At 51.0% G+C, this 15,215-nt stretch overlaps 4 protein-coding genes across 4 annotated transcripts; 1 reads left to right on the forward strand and 3 right to left on the reverse strand.

The window, feature by feature from the left end:
• Positions 1-12: 12 nt before the first annotated feature.
• On the reverse strand, positions 13-6,933 carry POSPLADRAFT_1075406 (hypothetical protein; the record flags this gene model as incomplete). Its single annotated transcript, XM_024482812.1, has 28 exons — positions 13-99; positions 154-713; positions 771-858; positions 900-1,072; positions 2,266-2,389; positions 2,449-2,504; positions 2,553-2,664; positions 2,721-2,909; positions 2,964-3,066; positions 3,116-3,231; positions 3,285-3,422; positions 3,481-3,636; positions 3,692-3,811; positions 3,868-3,982; positions 4,036-4,131; positions 4,182-4,336; positions 4,395-4,488; positions 4,542-5,107; positions 5,167-5,283; positions 5,421-5,444; positions 5,497-5,736; positions 5,789-5,828; positions 5,878-5,887; positions 5,945-6,174; positions 6,223-6,328; positions 6,394-6,405; positions 6,461-6,563; positions 6,616-6,933. 28 exons carry the CDS (start codon positions 6,931-6,933, stop codon positions 13-15), a joined length of 4,248 nt encoding a protein of 1,415 aa, XP_024336761.1.
• A 349-nt stretch (positions 6,934-7,282) lies between these two features.
• POSPLADRAFT_1070941 (hypothetical protein) lies at positions 7,283-9,457 on the forward strand. Its single transcript, XM_024482418.1, has 5 exons — positions 7,283-7,532; positions 7,652-7,828; positions 7,973-8,470; positions 8,524-8,602; positions 8,661-9,457. The coding sequence occupies exons 1-5, from the start codon at positions 7,375-7,377 to the stop codon at positions 9,033-9,035; spliced, it is 1,287 nt and encodes a 428-aa protein (XP_024336762.1). The 5' UTR covers positions 7,283-7,374; the 3' UTR covers positions 9,036-9,457.
• A 432-nt stretch (positions 9,458-9,889) lies between these two features.
• On the reverse strand, positions 9,890-12,063 carry POSPLADRAFT_1048419 (hypothetical protein; the record flags this gene model as incomplete). Its single annotated transcript, XM_024479507.1, has 12 exons — positions 9,890-9,980; positions 10,041-10,184; positions 10,238-10,372; positions 10,428-10,444; positions 10,496-10,560; positions 10,611-10,769; positions 10,918-11,041; positions 11,095-11,198; positions 11,260-11,405; positions 11,454-11,642; positions 11,694-11,826; positions 11,889-12,063. The coding sequence occupies 12 exons, from the start codon at positions 12,061-12,063 to the stop codon at positions 9,890-9,892; spliced, it is 1,482 nt and encodes a 493-aa protein (XP_024336763.1).
• A 1,434-nt stretch (positions 12,064-13,497) lies between these two features.
• POSPLADRAFT_1075408 (hypothetical protein) lies at positions 13,498-14,889 on the reverse strand (the record flags this gene model as incomplete). Its single annotated transcript, XM_024482813.1, has 8 exons — positions 13,498-13,823; positions 13,878-13,952; positions 14,016-14,130; positions 14,186-14,315; positions 14,366-14,468; positions 14,529-14,691; positions 14,743-14,785; positions 14,841-14,889. 8 exons carry the CDS (start codon positions 14,887-14,889, stop codon positions 13,515-13,517), a joined length of 987 nt encoding a protein of 328 aa, XP_024336764.1. The 3' UTR covers positions 13,498-13,514.
• Positions 14,890-15,215: the final 326 nt, after the last annotated feature.

A 15,215-nucleotide genomic window follows, 5' to 3' on the forward strand; every position in this document is an offset into this window, starting at 1 on the left:
TGGGGATAAGAGTCAGGTCATGTTGTTCACTTGTAGATGTTCATTCTGCATAATTGTCGCCAAGAACTTTGTAGTTCGCTCAGGCTCGTCCCAATGCACCTGAAAAAGAGTCTTCAGCTCAGAAACATTTCGCGCTAGCACATGCAGACTCACAAAATGATTCGCCTCCTGCAACCTATGCACCTCGACACTGCGCCCCCTGCCCTTTTCACGGTACTCGCGCGCTATCTGCTTTAGCATATCACCGCCATACACATCGTCTCCTGGCGACAAGTCGCACCACACGGAGTGTACTTTCACTCGTGGCCAGACGAGCATCTCTCCACCGGTATTATCATCCGCAGGGCACTCGAAAAAGGCTTGCAGAACATTCTCTCGGAAGACCGAAACGTCCATGCCGAGTATCAGCTTCTGTGAGCGCCACACCGCCTCAACGTCGGTCACTTCCGCACGTTCCTCTGGCGTCATGCGCAGAGTAGTAGGCATGAAACGCGGATCGGCCCCTTCCATCTCGTGCACGGGTTTGCGCGTGGGGAGCATCTCGTCGAAGCCCGGAGAGTCTGCATCCTCATCGGGCCGGGTAATAACTTGCGTGAAATAGATAGCGCCCCATGTCGGAAACTCTTTCGTTTCTTCATTCACAGCTTTCGGATCGCGGAGAGGGCTGTACAAGCCCGGGAGAGGTGGGAAACCAAGGCCGGTTTGCGAACAGTCTATACAAGGCGCACTATGATCAGCGTGAGATCCCGAATGTGAAAGAGCGGTCGTACCAAAGACAACGAAGCTGCGGAAGTAGGAGTTGAGCAACGTGTTAGTCTCGTCCGGCAGCTCGTGGGCGTGCGCAAGCAGGGAAACCGTCTGCCGATTACCCGCGGAATCGCGATCCCGCCTGCACGCACATCATTTGTGCCCGGGATCTCGGAAAACGGCGGGATATCCTCGGTCTCGATGAACCAGCGCATGAACGCGGCGAACTCGAACCCGCGCGCCTTGATCGCGCTTGCCCGCTTGTTCAGGAGCACAAGGCGCAGATTATTCGCGGCTGCATAAGGCTTCAACTTGCGGAATATTGCTGGAGACCCGATCGTTAGTCGCGTCGCTTTGTGTGAATGAAGAGTACTGCACTGCTGTGAATCATTGCGCCATGAACTAGTACAAGGGTAACATAATCGAGAGAGCCTTTCGGCGCACCGCTGTCTTCAAAGTAGAGGGATGTTCCCTTGTCATCGACGGGACCTACTGGCATCGCGGTGACGAATGTATGAATGTACAGGCAGAGGCTATGTTGGAGATTGTCAAAGGACGTTTGCATATACGTCCTAACGATTCCACGTTATATAGATACCAGTCTGTCTGCGAAGTCACCTGGAAATCATATGCACATCTGTCCTCATGCGGCCATCAACGTCAGTTACTAGAAGTCAGAAGTTTGTCTATAGCAGGTGATTTACTGTGGCCGGCCTGTGGATGCCAGACGGGTTTCATGTACATTTGGGTGCTTACAAGCAGAACGGTTGGTTCCTCTCCTTCGCTCCCGCCACTGCCTTGTGAATCTGGATACGAGATTCGCGGAGCGCTGAATGGTCAAGCAGCTTACGCCTGGTTTCCTAGCGATTGCGATTTCCTCCCGAGAATATCGGAGTTGTCCACTGCTCGGAAGATATGAGCACCGCCCGCGCTAAGTACTCCGCGTAAGCAAAAGTGTGCTTACTTTATCACAGGCCTCGTCGCAAGCTTGACGGACAATAGGCATTGCTTTTGTCATGATTACTAAATTGAAAGATACGCAGAATGCTAAAGGCGCGCTGATACGGCGCGCGTGTCCACCCTATGCGCCCGAGTCACTGAGTCAACCGGAACCACTTGGTCTGTGGCAGACAGATGATAGTATAAGTTGATGAGTCTGTACACAATGTCAAATTTAACGCTCCCGTTTCTTCCACTGGGGTATGAATCGTATCTCGACGCGGCACGTCATGACCACGGTATTGCGATGCGACTTGTGGGCGTAACATACATAGGTCTATGGGCAGCGAGAGCTCCTCCCCTCGAGGGCAGAAATGCGGATGGCCAGTAAGTGGATCTCGGCGGGAAAATGCCCTGCGATCCTCCAGCCATCTGCGGCTTGATTCTACAATATCAAAAACTTTACAGCAAAGTATTTTAGCAATACGAAGAATACACAAGCGTCAGCTGCTTCGCGACAAGGTAAGTTACAACGTGAAGGCGATGGAGGCTTGCAGGCTCAGTTAAATCGTAGTGTACCCTGCCCGCGCTCGGGATCGGACATCCGGTGTACACGTACAGTGTTGCCGACATTGATGTTCGTCATGTCCTGAGGAGTAATGAGAACATACTGCTTTCGGTCAGACGCATTTGCCGTGTCGATCTGGCGAACAATGCGAGTCAGGACCCAATAAACATATTCGTGTAGGAAAGTGAACCTACCATCATCTTCATACTAATACGGCGATTCACGGCGTCCATGAAGACATCGAACTCGTCTGCAATTGATGAGACATGATATCCAGGAGACTGGACGAAGGACACACCTAGACATCTGATTGGACATCCAATGGATTCCCACAGGGACAGCAGAAGACAGATGGTGGAGAAAGATTTCTCGCCACCGCTCAATGAACGAGGGTCCTTCTCGCGGCTGTTCTGTGTCATCATCTGATCATCCGTTTGGACCTAAAAGGGAGGATGTTGGCTTATACTATAACGTCATTGAAACAATAGTGACCAGCCTTGAGCTGCAACGTCCCTGAGACGTGGTTGAATATGACCTTTCCGTAGTACCCACGGTTCGAAAGGTGGTAGGAAAAATAGACCTTGCATCGGAGAGCAATGTGCCGACGGAAGTCGTGCCATTTAGTCAAGCGAACTTTGACAGACTTCTTCAGGGCCTGTTGCGGAAGAGCTGAACAACGATTATATCGCACTGAGTATAGGATGCATACCCTGTTCAACGCTAACATGTTCTTGAGCTCTTTCTTAGCGGTCTCTAGTGCAGCCTTCTTCTTGTTGACTTCAATTGTCATCTCTTCCACAGATGCACCATGTCTGGAATTATGTAAGCGACCATAACTCGTGATATCAATTCGCAACTAGCCTCTTTTCTCTCTCTTTCAGGGCCGTTTGCACAGCCTCTAGGTTGCGCTGTACTTCGTCCGCATCGCGCGGGTTCGGGAAGCGCTCACAATACTGCTCAGCCTTCTCCGTCCATGACTATCATCGATGTCTTCAGTACTTACACAGCTAGGAGACTCGAAACAAATTACCTCAAATTCCGTCTGCAGGTTGTCCGCGGCTTCTTGGGCAATCTTGACAGCGTTCTCCTCATTTTGTAGCTTCTCGAGATAGTATTGCTTACTCCGTTGAGCGAGCAAGCGGACCGAGACCGCGTCCTCTATTTGTTTCTGCAGCAAAGCTACCACGTTAGCGAAGAGAGACGTACCAAGCAGTTGTGTAACATACAGTGATCCTGCTGCGCTCTCCCTCAAAGTCTTGAATCTGTTTCCTGATCTTCTCGGACTTCTCAACGAGCGGTCGCTGAAGTGCGTTTAATTCCGCTATCCGCTGTTCAAGCACCTTGAACTGAGCAATAGTAGCGTCTTTGTCTGCTTCTAGGTCCTGAGCAATATAGAAGTGTCAACATTGATCACAGCATGAAAGTACTCCGACATACCGCTTTCGCTTGCTCAAGCAACTGTACCGAGCTCGGGGTATCCTCGTTGGATTCAAGGACCAAAGTATCACGGAGTGCCTTGAGTTCCTTAACTTGTCTATCGAGACGGCTTTCTCGGCTCTGCACAAGTATTAATCAACAAACGTGGACATACGTCAGAACCGGAATTTGCATACGGAAAGGGCCTGAACTTCTTGCTTGAGTTGCTGGTATTGCGCACGTAGACCGTTAATCTTCTCTGACCAGTCGACGAGCTCGCGTTCGGCGGCTGCAACTTCCTGCTCCCAGCGCCTACGCGTCCTCGATTGGCGATTGTGGCCATCATGAACAAATCACATACGCACCTCTTCTCACCAGCAATGTCACCACCCGTAAAGAGTTGCTGACGAGGGTCACCCTGCCTAAGGGGCTGCAAGGGATTGGATGAACCACCTCCCTCCCTGGTCGATAATTGAGCAGTGGGACACGGGGAACTGTCATGGAAGCATACGGGTAACGGCGGACAGTGTAGAGATCCCCGGACCAAGCAAGGCCCCTCCCTACTCTCTGTAGGAGCTCATCGGCCTCTCTACGTGTCGGTGCGATCAAGGTGCCTTCAATATGCATTGCATTGATCAAGAGACGCAGAACGTATTCATCGGACACCTGCGCGATTAGAGTTAGTATCAAGTTCTGAGCAAATAGAGAACTGCGTGTGGCATACATCGAGAGTTCGTAGGACGGTAGGTATTCCCTCAGGCGGCTCTCCTCGGCTGTAGTCAAACAGATCGACCTCGGCGATGACGATATTGATGTTCCTGGCAAACACATATAAACAACAACTGTGCATGCCAACTTGCAATACACGCACTGGTTGCCGTAGCGCTTCAACAGCGCGTCAAGCGCCATGCGGTCCCGCGCGTCGGACACCGCGAATCCACTCATCATGCCGCCAAGCTGCACACGCATCAACGGTGCCCACCGCTCTGCGTCCCTCACGTTGACGTACAGGCCAAACGGCCCCACTGGCCGATTACCAAACCAGTTCATCCGCTCGATCTCTTTAAGCACCTGGTCCATATTGTTCCCGAATGGTGCGAGCTTGTTCTTCTCGCGAGCGTTGCACCGCGTAAGCTGCTCCTGCGTCTGCACGACGCGCTCCTTGGCTTTATTACGTTCCGCCTCCGCGGCCCTACCTTGCTGCTCGATCTCCTGCATCAGCGTGAGTTCCCGCGCTTTCTCAGCGCGCAGGGCCTCGAGTTCACTTTCGGCCTTGGCATAGTCTAACTGGGCCTTCTCCAGCTTGCGGTTCGTCTCATCGCGCTTGCCCTTGGTGAGACCCTCGATACGCGCCTTTTCGGCCGCGATCCTCTCCTCGAAGTCGGCGATCTGCTTACGCAGCTTGGTCAAGCTGTCGTTCATCGACTTCTCTTCGTTCTAAGGGCAAAGTATGACAGTCAGTGAGTAGGACAGCAAGCACCGCGGTATGTTTCAACCTTCTTCTTTTGAATCTCGGACTTGTTGGCTTTTATTAGGTCTTGCAAGCGCGATTTTTCGCCTCGAAGGTGCTCAATCTCCCCCATTCCGTTGAGATCAGCCTCGTAGGCCTCGACCTGTTGTGAAGCATTATCAAAGCGTTCCTGGAGGAAGCCATCATTATTTACGAGAAGTCTTGGCGAAACAACAGGCTCGCCTGAGCTTCCGCAAGATCCTGCTTGATCTTGTCGAGGCGCCGTTCTAACTTTGCCACCTCCTCCATCTTTGCGCGCATTTCCTACAACTTTGGGTTAATATGCGCAGTATCGGTGTTTGTAAGGCGATAGCACCTTCTCCTTTGCAGCGACGTGCGCCCATGCAAGCTCCTTCTTGAGCTCGTCAGCCTTGTGACGCTGCTCGCGTGCTTTGTGCGCTTCCTGAAAGCGACTGGTGGCCTCCTCAAGAGCTTCCTCAAGCTCGGGAATGGCTTCAGACTTGCGTGTGAGGACCTTTTGCGTCTGTCCAATGTTCTCCAGGCAAGTTTGATATTCCTCACTCAATTGACTCAACTGGGTACCTTTGAGGAAAAACTGCACGGCTTTGTGAGACAATGACGTAGAGACAAATGGGGCTATGATCTACCTTATATTTATCCGCGGGCTGCGAAGCACTCAAGAACTGTCTACGTAACCAAGTCAGCCTTGGACAGACCCTATTCTGGAAGTGCAAACCTTGCAGCATCTGCATGACAGAACCGAATTAATACTGCGAAGTGTTATAAGAGCCAAATGAACACACCCTGAGTGAGAATGTTCATCGGGTTGTCTACTTGGATGTTCATGTGATCGCATATAGCGGACAGCTCCTCCCTCTTCGTCGAGATGACCCTGCCATCCTTGCTCCGAATTTTGTACGAAGAAGCGCCTTCCTTGGTGAAGCGACGGGTAATGACGATGCTTTTACCATACTCGTTCTGCCGGTACGCTTCCTCGCCTTGGTTCTTCAGGACGACGGTGACCTCGGAGACACTGATCAGGAGATGAGTCAGTGAACACTAACAAAATGAGTTAACGTACGCTTGTCCCTCGCGGATGAAGGATTTCAGACCATTTCCACGCCCGGTTGAAGTCGCCTTGCCACCCAATGCGACAGTGAGTGCTGACAAGACGGCACTCTTACCACCTGGCGTAGATGTTAGCTCAGTCATTTGAAACTACCCTTTAGAAATGCGCGTCGAGGGCACTTACTCCCATTATGGCCTGACAGACGGACATTGAGTTTGTGGAAGTGATTTAGTTGTAGGTGAATGCGCACCGATAATGAAATTGATCTGAGGCCCAAATGTGAATGTCAAGTACTTGTGGCACATGAATTGATGCATCTCTATTGATTCAATGATACCCATTTCTGCAATACCCTACGAGGTCGTCATAAAACTAGGTAGAATACTTGTAGTGGACTGCGCTCACCCCCTGGGTCTTACCCTTCGACATGAGCCTCTCGCGGATGACTTCCTCGTTCTCTTCTTCGAATTGCTTCTCCTCGTCCTCATCCGGAGCCGTCTGCCCGACGTTATCGTCATCATCTTCATCTTCTTCCTCGGCTTCCTCTTCGTCGCGTCGACGCGCCTTGCCTTTGCTCCTTTCGCGCTTGGTAGATTGGCGTGCATTTACTTCGACATTTTGCTCGCTATCTTCATCTGTTCGTGCGCGCTTGGGTACAGAAGAGCTCTCACGAGACACGTCCTCGTTGTCGCTGACTATGGAAACAGCCCTGCGTTTTGGCATGGCGGATACGGTGGCGAAGAGGGGTCTGGACAAACGAGCGCGACGCGACGCGTCAAGCGCCGAGGCTCAAACACACGCAAACATAGATATCGCAGTGCCAAGCGGAAGCTCTGCTAGTCTGGACCGGGTCATCCGGTTGCGCAGTAGAGATTTTCAAAGTCGACGCAATAAGGAAATATATACATGAGGTTGATGAATGAATGCAACGGCTGCTAAGCGAGCTAGAGGAAGGTGGTCGTCGAGCGACCGGTTGCAGTGGATCAGTTGCCGAGGGCGGGACAGCGTGGTTGACTTGGACGCGCGCCCTCTTTCCTTTTCTCATCTTCTTCCACCTCTTGCCACCGCAAAAGCCCATTCCGCCTTGGTACACTGAGGCATCCATTCTCTTTCATCTCGTTCGTTTTCATCGTCGTTCTTTAAGTCCTGCATTTCGTCTGAGCCATGGCCCAGCCAGTCATTTACCGCACCCCGCTCGCCGGACGCCCCCCGTTCGCCACCGACGAGCCAGACTCGGTCTATCAACAACAGCCTAGCCCGACACGCAGGATCAGACAGCCTCCCCCTCCGAACCCAAACGAGAGGTCATCCGCGTATAACATGTGAGTAATTTATCCCTGACTTGTTCTACTCGCGGCGACTGCAGGGGGGCCCGCCGTAATCCCGTATCTTGATGGTTACGCTTACATTGTTTGAGTTTGACGACTGCCGATTGCTAAAGAACGTTACGAACGCTGCCATTGGTACTGGTGCTTACGGCTGTCGTAAAGGGAACTAAATCCCTTCGCGTTTATGGCCAGCTACGTTTGACTGTGACGGCATACATGCACGAATGTCAGAGTCACGCGATACTTGCTCGCTGTGCAAGCAGCAGTTCGGATTTAAAGCTCGACGCAGGGTCAGCATGGTGCATCGGGGGCGACTAAAGTGCTGCAGCGACTGTCTGCAAACAAGGGCCGCTCTATTCGCCTGTCATAGAATTTCTGCTGTACCGGTGGATATGTGGAACCAGTTCAGGCATATATACTGACACGACCTGTAGGTATGATCAGTACCTAGACGGCAACTCCGGCCCAGCGCAGGCCTCCGAGAATCCCTTCGATGACAGCAAACAGCTGAAGCCACAACCTATCCCGCTCGCTGCCCCCCGGCCCGGCTACGCTGCGCCAGTTGCCGCGCTCAATCTCTCGCGGCCAGCACGCGCGGCTACCCCGGAGGGCCGCCAGCCCTCACCCAGCACGCCTGAGATGTCGCAGGCATACCCGAAGCCGCTCACCCTCGTCTCGCGCCAGAACTCGCCCATCTCAGGCTCGTTCCCTCACACCCCGCACCAGTTACAGCCTCCGATGACCCCGATCGCGCCTGCATTTATCCGCCCGTCGAGTGCGGCAAGTAACACGCGCGACGTGAAGTTTTCGCCTACGCAGCCGATCCTGCGCGGCGAGAAGGAGGAGACTCTCCTTCCGAAGCGCGGGCAGGGCGAAGACTTCTGGAGGCGCTTCAGTATAGTCGCACACGAGGAAGCACCCGGGAAGAAGAGGTAAGTAGTAATTTGTCAATCGCGGTACTCTATTGACGGGTTGGTCTCTACAGCACTTGGCTTAGGAAGACGCTGGACGGCGGCTCTCGCCATTCCCGCTGGGTCTGGTTTACTGGCATGTTACTACTCATAGTATGTTTATATGCCGTGATGTTCCTTTTCACTTCTCACAATCCTGCCCTCTGTTCAGATTATCATTGCCGCCATCGCTTTCGGCGTGTACAAGTCACACTCTGATGCTTCATCCAGCTCCAACACGTCTGTCGTCACCGCCTTGGGCGGTAGCGCGAACGAACAGGGCGCGGGATCTTCGTCCGTCGGAGCGTCAGTGATAGGCAGTTCAACTTACCTACATGTCTCTCCCACAAATACCGTGCAACGTCGTCAGGATATCGACGACCCGGTTCCTACCGCGCCCTCTGTCCTCGATTCCATTGCCGTCCCCGTCGCCCATGTGCCCCTTCCTGCCCATGATGCTGATATCGACGGTGCACGCGCTGTCAGGGCGTTGTCGCGGTCGCACGCCCGGCATCGCCGCAGCCACGTCAATCGCACGTCCCATTAGCCCGCGTCGCGCACGTCCTGGGATAGGTGTCGCCGCGCGCGACCCGCGTCCCGTCCGCTCGTTACGCTCAGCCTCATGCATATTTATCGCACTGTTGGATCACCGTGGTGTCGTGACGCTTCCCATGTCGCCTCTTCTGGCTTATCTTCGTGGATACCCCTGCACGCCCTCGTCCCCACTCGTATTCGGACTGCGGGCTACATTTGCGTTCCGGAAGCCTTTCTTCTGCTCCGCTTTTGTCTGTTCTTCTGACGCTTGTCTGGCTTTTGCTTCTTGTGATGACTGTACATACCCCTTGCTACTTTCTGGCTTTTACATGCTTTGGCTTCGGATGAGCATACCCTGCAACGCCCTTGTGTACCTAGTACTTCTACGCTTGTCTGCACCTACCAATAGCGCTATATAAATGTTGCGTTGCAGATACAGCCCGTGCGCTGTGTTTCCATATAAAATTCCTGAGTCAAAGGCGGCCCCGTCTCATCGTCAGAACGTCTTGAGCCTTGCTGTTATAACAACCTCGCGTGAAGGATTGACCCCGAAGGACACAGATAAGCACCGACTCGGGTGTTGCCACAAACTATCGTGGCATCCACGACTTTAGTGAGTTTCTGCAGGACCCAACGCGAGGTTGCACTTTGTTCCAGTTTTGGTGATATGCCATCATGTCTCGATGCAAGCATTAAGTCTCCCATTATGTATTGCTGTAAGTATGCATCGACGTATTGTGAGGTCGACCTATATGTGACATACACACCCTTGTACCCTTTGTATAGTTTCGTTGTTTCTAGAGTCAATATGACGTTCGGGACCGCCAGTGTTGCAATATCAATATGGTGTATACCGTCCGCAGTATTTCAGGCGGAACAAGCAGTGAGGGACGTGAGAATCAGGTCTTGTTCGACCTCTGCGCGGAGTGTAATCCGACATCGGAATGCCTTAGGGTGTCTACGTGTAACATTGTCTTCTTGAGCTCATCGAATCGTAGGATGTCTGTCATAGACTCACCTAAAGGCGCCTCCTGCAAAGATTAACGGGGGCATGATCTCCATTCCATTTTCGTCTATCGCAGGCTTGACATCGAAACACGCCAGTATTGATACCATGACAAACCAGATCGACTGGTTAGCGAAATGAATTCCTGGGCATCTCCTGAACCAACGATAGATGTAAATAGCAGCCGAGAGGCAAGGTATGTGTACTACCTCCTACCAAATCCGAACGCATAATCCATGGGATCGTGTGACGCCTTATGAGACAATGGATCCAATGAATGTTCGAACCGCTCCGGAGAGAATTTCTCGGGGTCGGGATACATTGTTTCATCGTGCAGGATGGCCCTTAGACCAATAGTGAGTGGCAGAAAATAGGCCTATGAACAGTCCACACTCCTACCACATGTTGGCGATGAACTATATGGCAGACATTAGGTCCACACGCTCAGTTGTACACCTTCGACTCACATTGGTCCCTTCCGGGAATGTATAGCCTCGGTATTCGTCGCGCTTTGTAAGGCGATGAGGTGGTGCTATATGTACTTAGCAATTGGGAGCAGACTCGGATCGATGTGACACGTACTAAGCGGTACCGGTGTTCCCCACCTCAGGACTTCCTTGAGGACACATTCCACGTATGGAAGTCGAGGTCGATCTTCGAAACATGGCAATCTAGACTTGCCCACGGCGTTGTCAATTTCCTCTTGGGCCTTGAGTTGGACCTTCGGATTGAGAACCAATGCTAAGAGAAATTGGCATAGAGTAACCACGGTCTTCGCGCCGAGTTAGATGATCTTCCGCATAGTTTCAAACCACAAACTGACTGTATCCGATCCAGCTGAAGACGACACGTCAGACTAGTGACTACTGCCTCAGCGCTGCACTCTTACCACCGTACATTGAGGTAGCAATCCACTTGACGTGTTCTTCCAATGGCGCATCCGAGAACGCAGACGATTCACCCTCAGACATGAGGAGGTTTCCGCAGAATGATGTTCTTTTCATAGCGGAATCCTAAGAACGTCACTAAGAAGATTGTCAAAGCCGATAGGTTCGTATGCCCTCACAGGCAGACCTTTGAACATCATGTGGGGACGTTCAATCCAATCATGCAGTTTTGCTCGCCATGTAATAGCGGTTCGACGGAAGTTGGTGTATGGGATCCATCGCACTGTGGGTTTGAGGCAATGAGCAAACTGGCTTATCTATCGGAATTCGAGGAGGTACTCAACGAAAGGGAAGAAAGTCAACAATCCACCCAGCCGTGATAGCATAAGACGACACCTCCATGAATTCTTCTGCAGACTGAACGTAAGGATCATCTCCTGACTTAATTGTGTACCCATATACAGTGGCAAAAATAAGTGATGCCGCCATCCTAACAAATCGTCATTGTGGTAAACACGACCAGTGCCACGAGACCGACCTCTTAATGTGCGACAAGTATGCTTCGGGGGAGGCAGACAAATCTTGAAGCAACATGTAAGATTCCTTCATGACAATTCTCTTCCACTTCTCCACCGCAGAAGGACCGAGGGCATTTTGCATCAGTCTCCTTTCGTATCGAAGTCGCCCTCCATAACGCGTCAGAGGTACCAGGTCTCCCATGCCGCATCTCAGGGTCTTCGTCAGTTATTGAGCGGATGATAATGAAACACGGACTTACAAACCACAAGCCATCTGGAGATACGGGCGGTCTGAATATATGGAACTTCGTGCATGAAGAAGGTCATTAACAGCATTCGGGCTATTGAGGAAGATAAAACGAGTCCCAGATATTCTTATATATATCATGTCTCCTGTCGGCGGTGTTCATTATTAGCTAGTGATAGTAGAAAAGTAAAGAGCTAATTGTACTTGCCATGTTCTTTGCCCCACTGCACCGCTCTTCTCCATGATTCGTGGGTTGTTAAATCGAATATATTCCCCACAAAAGGTAGACCGCCAGGACCAGAGGGAAGCTTATTCGACCTGTAGCCCGATCGATAGAAGGCGATGAACGCGACGAATAATGCTAGTGCGATGAGCGTGAACATGTTAAACAGCTGTTGTCACTTAGCCGCTTGGCACATTGCCCGCTTTTATGTATGCCAATATGATTCTGATACCAACTCATACGAATTGAAAGACAGGTAGTTAGTAGTGCAGGAGGCATCCGATAAACTTTCGGCTCATCGTTTACCGTTGTTCGCATCATAGAAATAAGGTTGATCACAACAAGGAAACATGATCACGCTGTTGGAGACTGACAGAGAGCGGCATCGCTATACTCCCTTCCCCTGCAGGGGCCGTATGATCTAAAGATTTGAAATCTCGTGGATTGAGTTTGACACGATTGACAGCATCCTGCCAAGCAATGAAGGAGAGGTTCGACTGGGCGATAGATACCCATGTATCTGATAGTGGTTAGAACAGCCATGTTGATTAGGGCGGAAACGGATGGGGAAACCCAACACGACAGTTCAGGTAGATCGTATAGATTTGTCAGAACACCGTTCCTACCAAACCGATGAAGCCAATCCCTGTGAATGACTCATCATGTACGGTTCTGTATCACAATCGAAACACGTCCGGCGTACCTCAATCATGTAAGCGCAGTCACTCTGAGGTTCGGCGTGGATTGAATAAAGCCAGTGATGCGCCACATGTACAAAACCATTGATGCCCGCTATCACGTTATAATGAACGCTCGCTGGGCGTGCATCGAGCGCCGCTATGCCCCATGCCGCCTATCTGCAATGTAATTAGTGATGTTCACAATCGGGCTTTGAGGCCCAAGCCCGCCGAACCCTGCTTAACTGAGGCGCATATAGCTCAACACAAGTCCTCGAAAGACCCTCAAGGGGCCATAGAGCCTAGTATGCAGGCCTGGATTGAATATGAACCCAGTCCCGGTGGCCAAAAGTGCGGCCCAAAGTAGGGCTTTGGGCCCGAGCCGGGCCCTGAACAACACTAAATGTAATTCTCGCGAATAACTTGAAGTTCCATCATTACTGGTTCCGCTGGAAAATAAGCTACCTTTTGCTGCTTTGAAGCGCCCAGATGTGGCAGAAACAGACCAATAAGCGTCGAAGAAGGGCGGACCAGCCAATCAGGTTGTGTTGATAAGCCAGAATCTGCGAGCGCTTGCGACGAACAGTGGCTGATTTGTCGTTGTTCGAGGATACAGAAGGGTCATCGTGTTTCCTGGTTGTTTGTTTCTTGCTTGATTCACAGCGAGATACAAGCAGCAACTTGAACGCATTGTATGTCGGAAGCACACATCAGGCATAGTATGTACACTGGACCACTGGTCGTTCTCTACTTGAATCCTTACATGTTCAATGCGAACTAGGTTACACACAGATCTGTTTTGTCGGTCCTCGTCCTGATCCTCACCTAAAATCCAACAAGCATGGGTGCGACAAGGGCCACTGTCATATGGCATTTCAGCTTTCAACTCAGCTACATCACGTCAATCATACCATCTCAAGAACGGCGGGGTAGGTCAAACCATCGAGACTTTGCTTTCAGCTTCACCGCGCGAGCTGAAATGCATGGCCCCAAGGCTCCCGTTTCGTGAATTATCGTAGTCCATCTCGTATTCTCCAGTGTCGGACCGCCGATCCTGGACAATACTGATGGTGGTGACGACTTTAGCCTTCTTTGTAGACGCAGAATGGTCAGTATCAAACGTCCGATCAATGGTACGTCCTGCGAAGCTGATGCTGATACTTTCTGCATATCGTTCATTGGCGTGGTTTCCAATGACGATGTCCAGGTGCGCGAGAACAACAATGAGGGTTGGAGCTATGCCCTAAACGACATGGCTGGATTACCAGCACAGAAGGGTTGATTATGCAGCACTTACAAGTAGAGGTGACAAGATGTTTAGTACTACGTGCTCGCCAGGGTTTCCGAGCTTCTCGAGAATCATAGCAATGATCTAAGCAAGTGGAAATCAGACTCAGAAGCATATTACAGAATGAGGGTGGCAATTACGACTCACATTAGAGGTAACTAATACAGCGCCGGACTCAAGTACAACAAGGATTACTTTTCTATACGACACGCTCGTGTAGGACCTCGAGCCCATGAGTTGGTTCATACGCCATTCCAGATATCTAAATGATCAGGTACATATTAGTATTGGGAAGTCGGAGAGCTAACCACACGCACACAAGCCTTCCAGCAATTAGTCCAGTGCACAATGCGGTGTTGACAATCGCGAGACTTCCCGTAGGCACGGGTAGAACTTCGCGAAGCGTAGTTCCAGATGTAAGGGATGCGGCAGATAAGATTCCGACAACTTGAAGGGCAGGATAAGAATGCGTGAGTGTATCCTAGGTGTGCACTTACCGAATGCAGCGATGGTAGCCGCAATAGGTAATGCAACTACATACAAACTCCTTTTCCACACAACCCAGACCCTCCATATGATGACGGAGTCGCCTAGGAGGCCCTATATAACAATTAATGGGTCAGATACACTGTGCACTGCGAATATCTCCTACAAATTCACCTCAAATTGAGCAATGGCTACTTCAGCCTGTGTGTAGTGTATACTAGGTGTGACTTGTATATCTGTTATTAAAGCCAGGACAATATGGACGGTGGCGAGCAAGAATGTGGTGATCGAAATCAAGAAAAGGATCTTGTGTGATATAAGCAGGTCTCTGGCGGTGCTATAGAACAGTGAACAACAAATACCCAACCTTGATGACAAGGTGACTCACAAGAGAATGTATAACACAGCAAGCACTACGACGCAGTATACACCTGTCAAAGATCATGGCATGAAGATATTTAGGAGAAATAGGTCAAAAGTTCCTACCGTAAAATAGCGACTCGCAGAATATAGAGGCGACGGTGATAGGGTCCATAGTTGAGCAACGATCATGCACGTCTCGACGTACAAGATCCTTGAAAGTCCGAGTTCATTCAATATTTATATGAGGACGTAAGTACCGCCTTTCCGTGGGATAGCGGCGTGCCTGATCCTGCTTCACGAGAGCACGTCAGGCTTGAATTTGCGCCTACCACCATAACAACCTGAGCGGTGAAAGTGGCAATGACAACTCACTTAACTATAGTTAGTCAAGTCTGCTTCCTCTATCTGCAGAGCGATGTGTATCAGACTTCTATGACACACATGCGGAGCTCAAGACCATAAACGATGACATCGTTCACACAACCTGACAGCGGCGGC

Source organism: Postia placenta (genome assembly GCF_002117355.1).
Source record: "Postia placenta MAD-698-R-SB12 unplaced genomic scaffold POSPLAscaffold_11, whole genome shotgun sequence".
Taxonomy (NCBI): Eukaryota; Fungi; Basidiomycota; class Agaricomycetes; order Polyporales; family Adustoporiaceae; genus Rhodonia; species Rhodonia placenta.

What these genes read in the sequence shown, in the direction of transcription:
- POSPLADRAFT_1070941 (XM_024482418.1), top strand. Translation starts at nt 7,375, where the DNA reads ATGGCCCAGCCAGTCATTTACCGCACCCCGCTCGCCGGACGCCCCCCG. An exon ending in GATTTAAAGCTCGACGCAGG is followed by an intron (nt 7,829 to 7,972) that starts GTCAGCATGGTG and finishes CACGACCTGTAG; the next exon opens with GTATGATCAGTACCTAGACG. An exon ending in GAAGCACCCGGGAAGAAGAG is followed by an intron (nt 8,471 to 8,523) that starts GTAAGTAGTAAT and finishes TGGTCTCTACAG; the next exon opens with CACTTGGCTTAGGAAGACGC.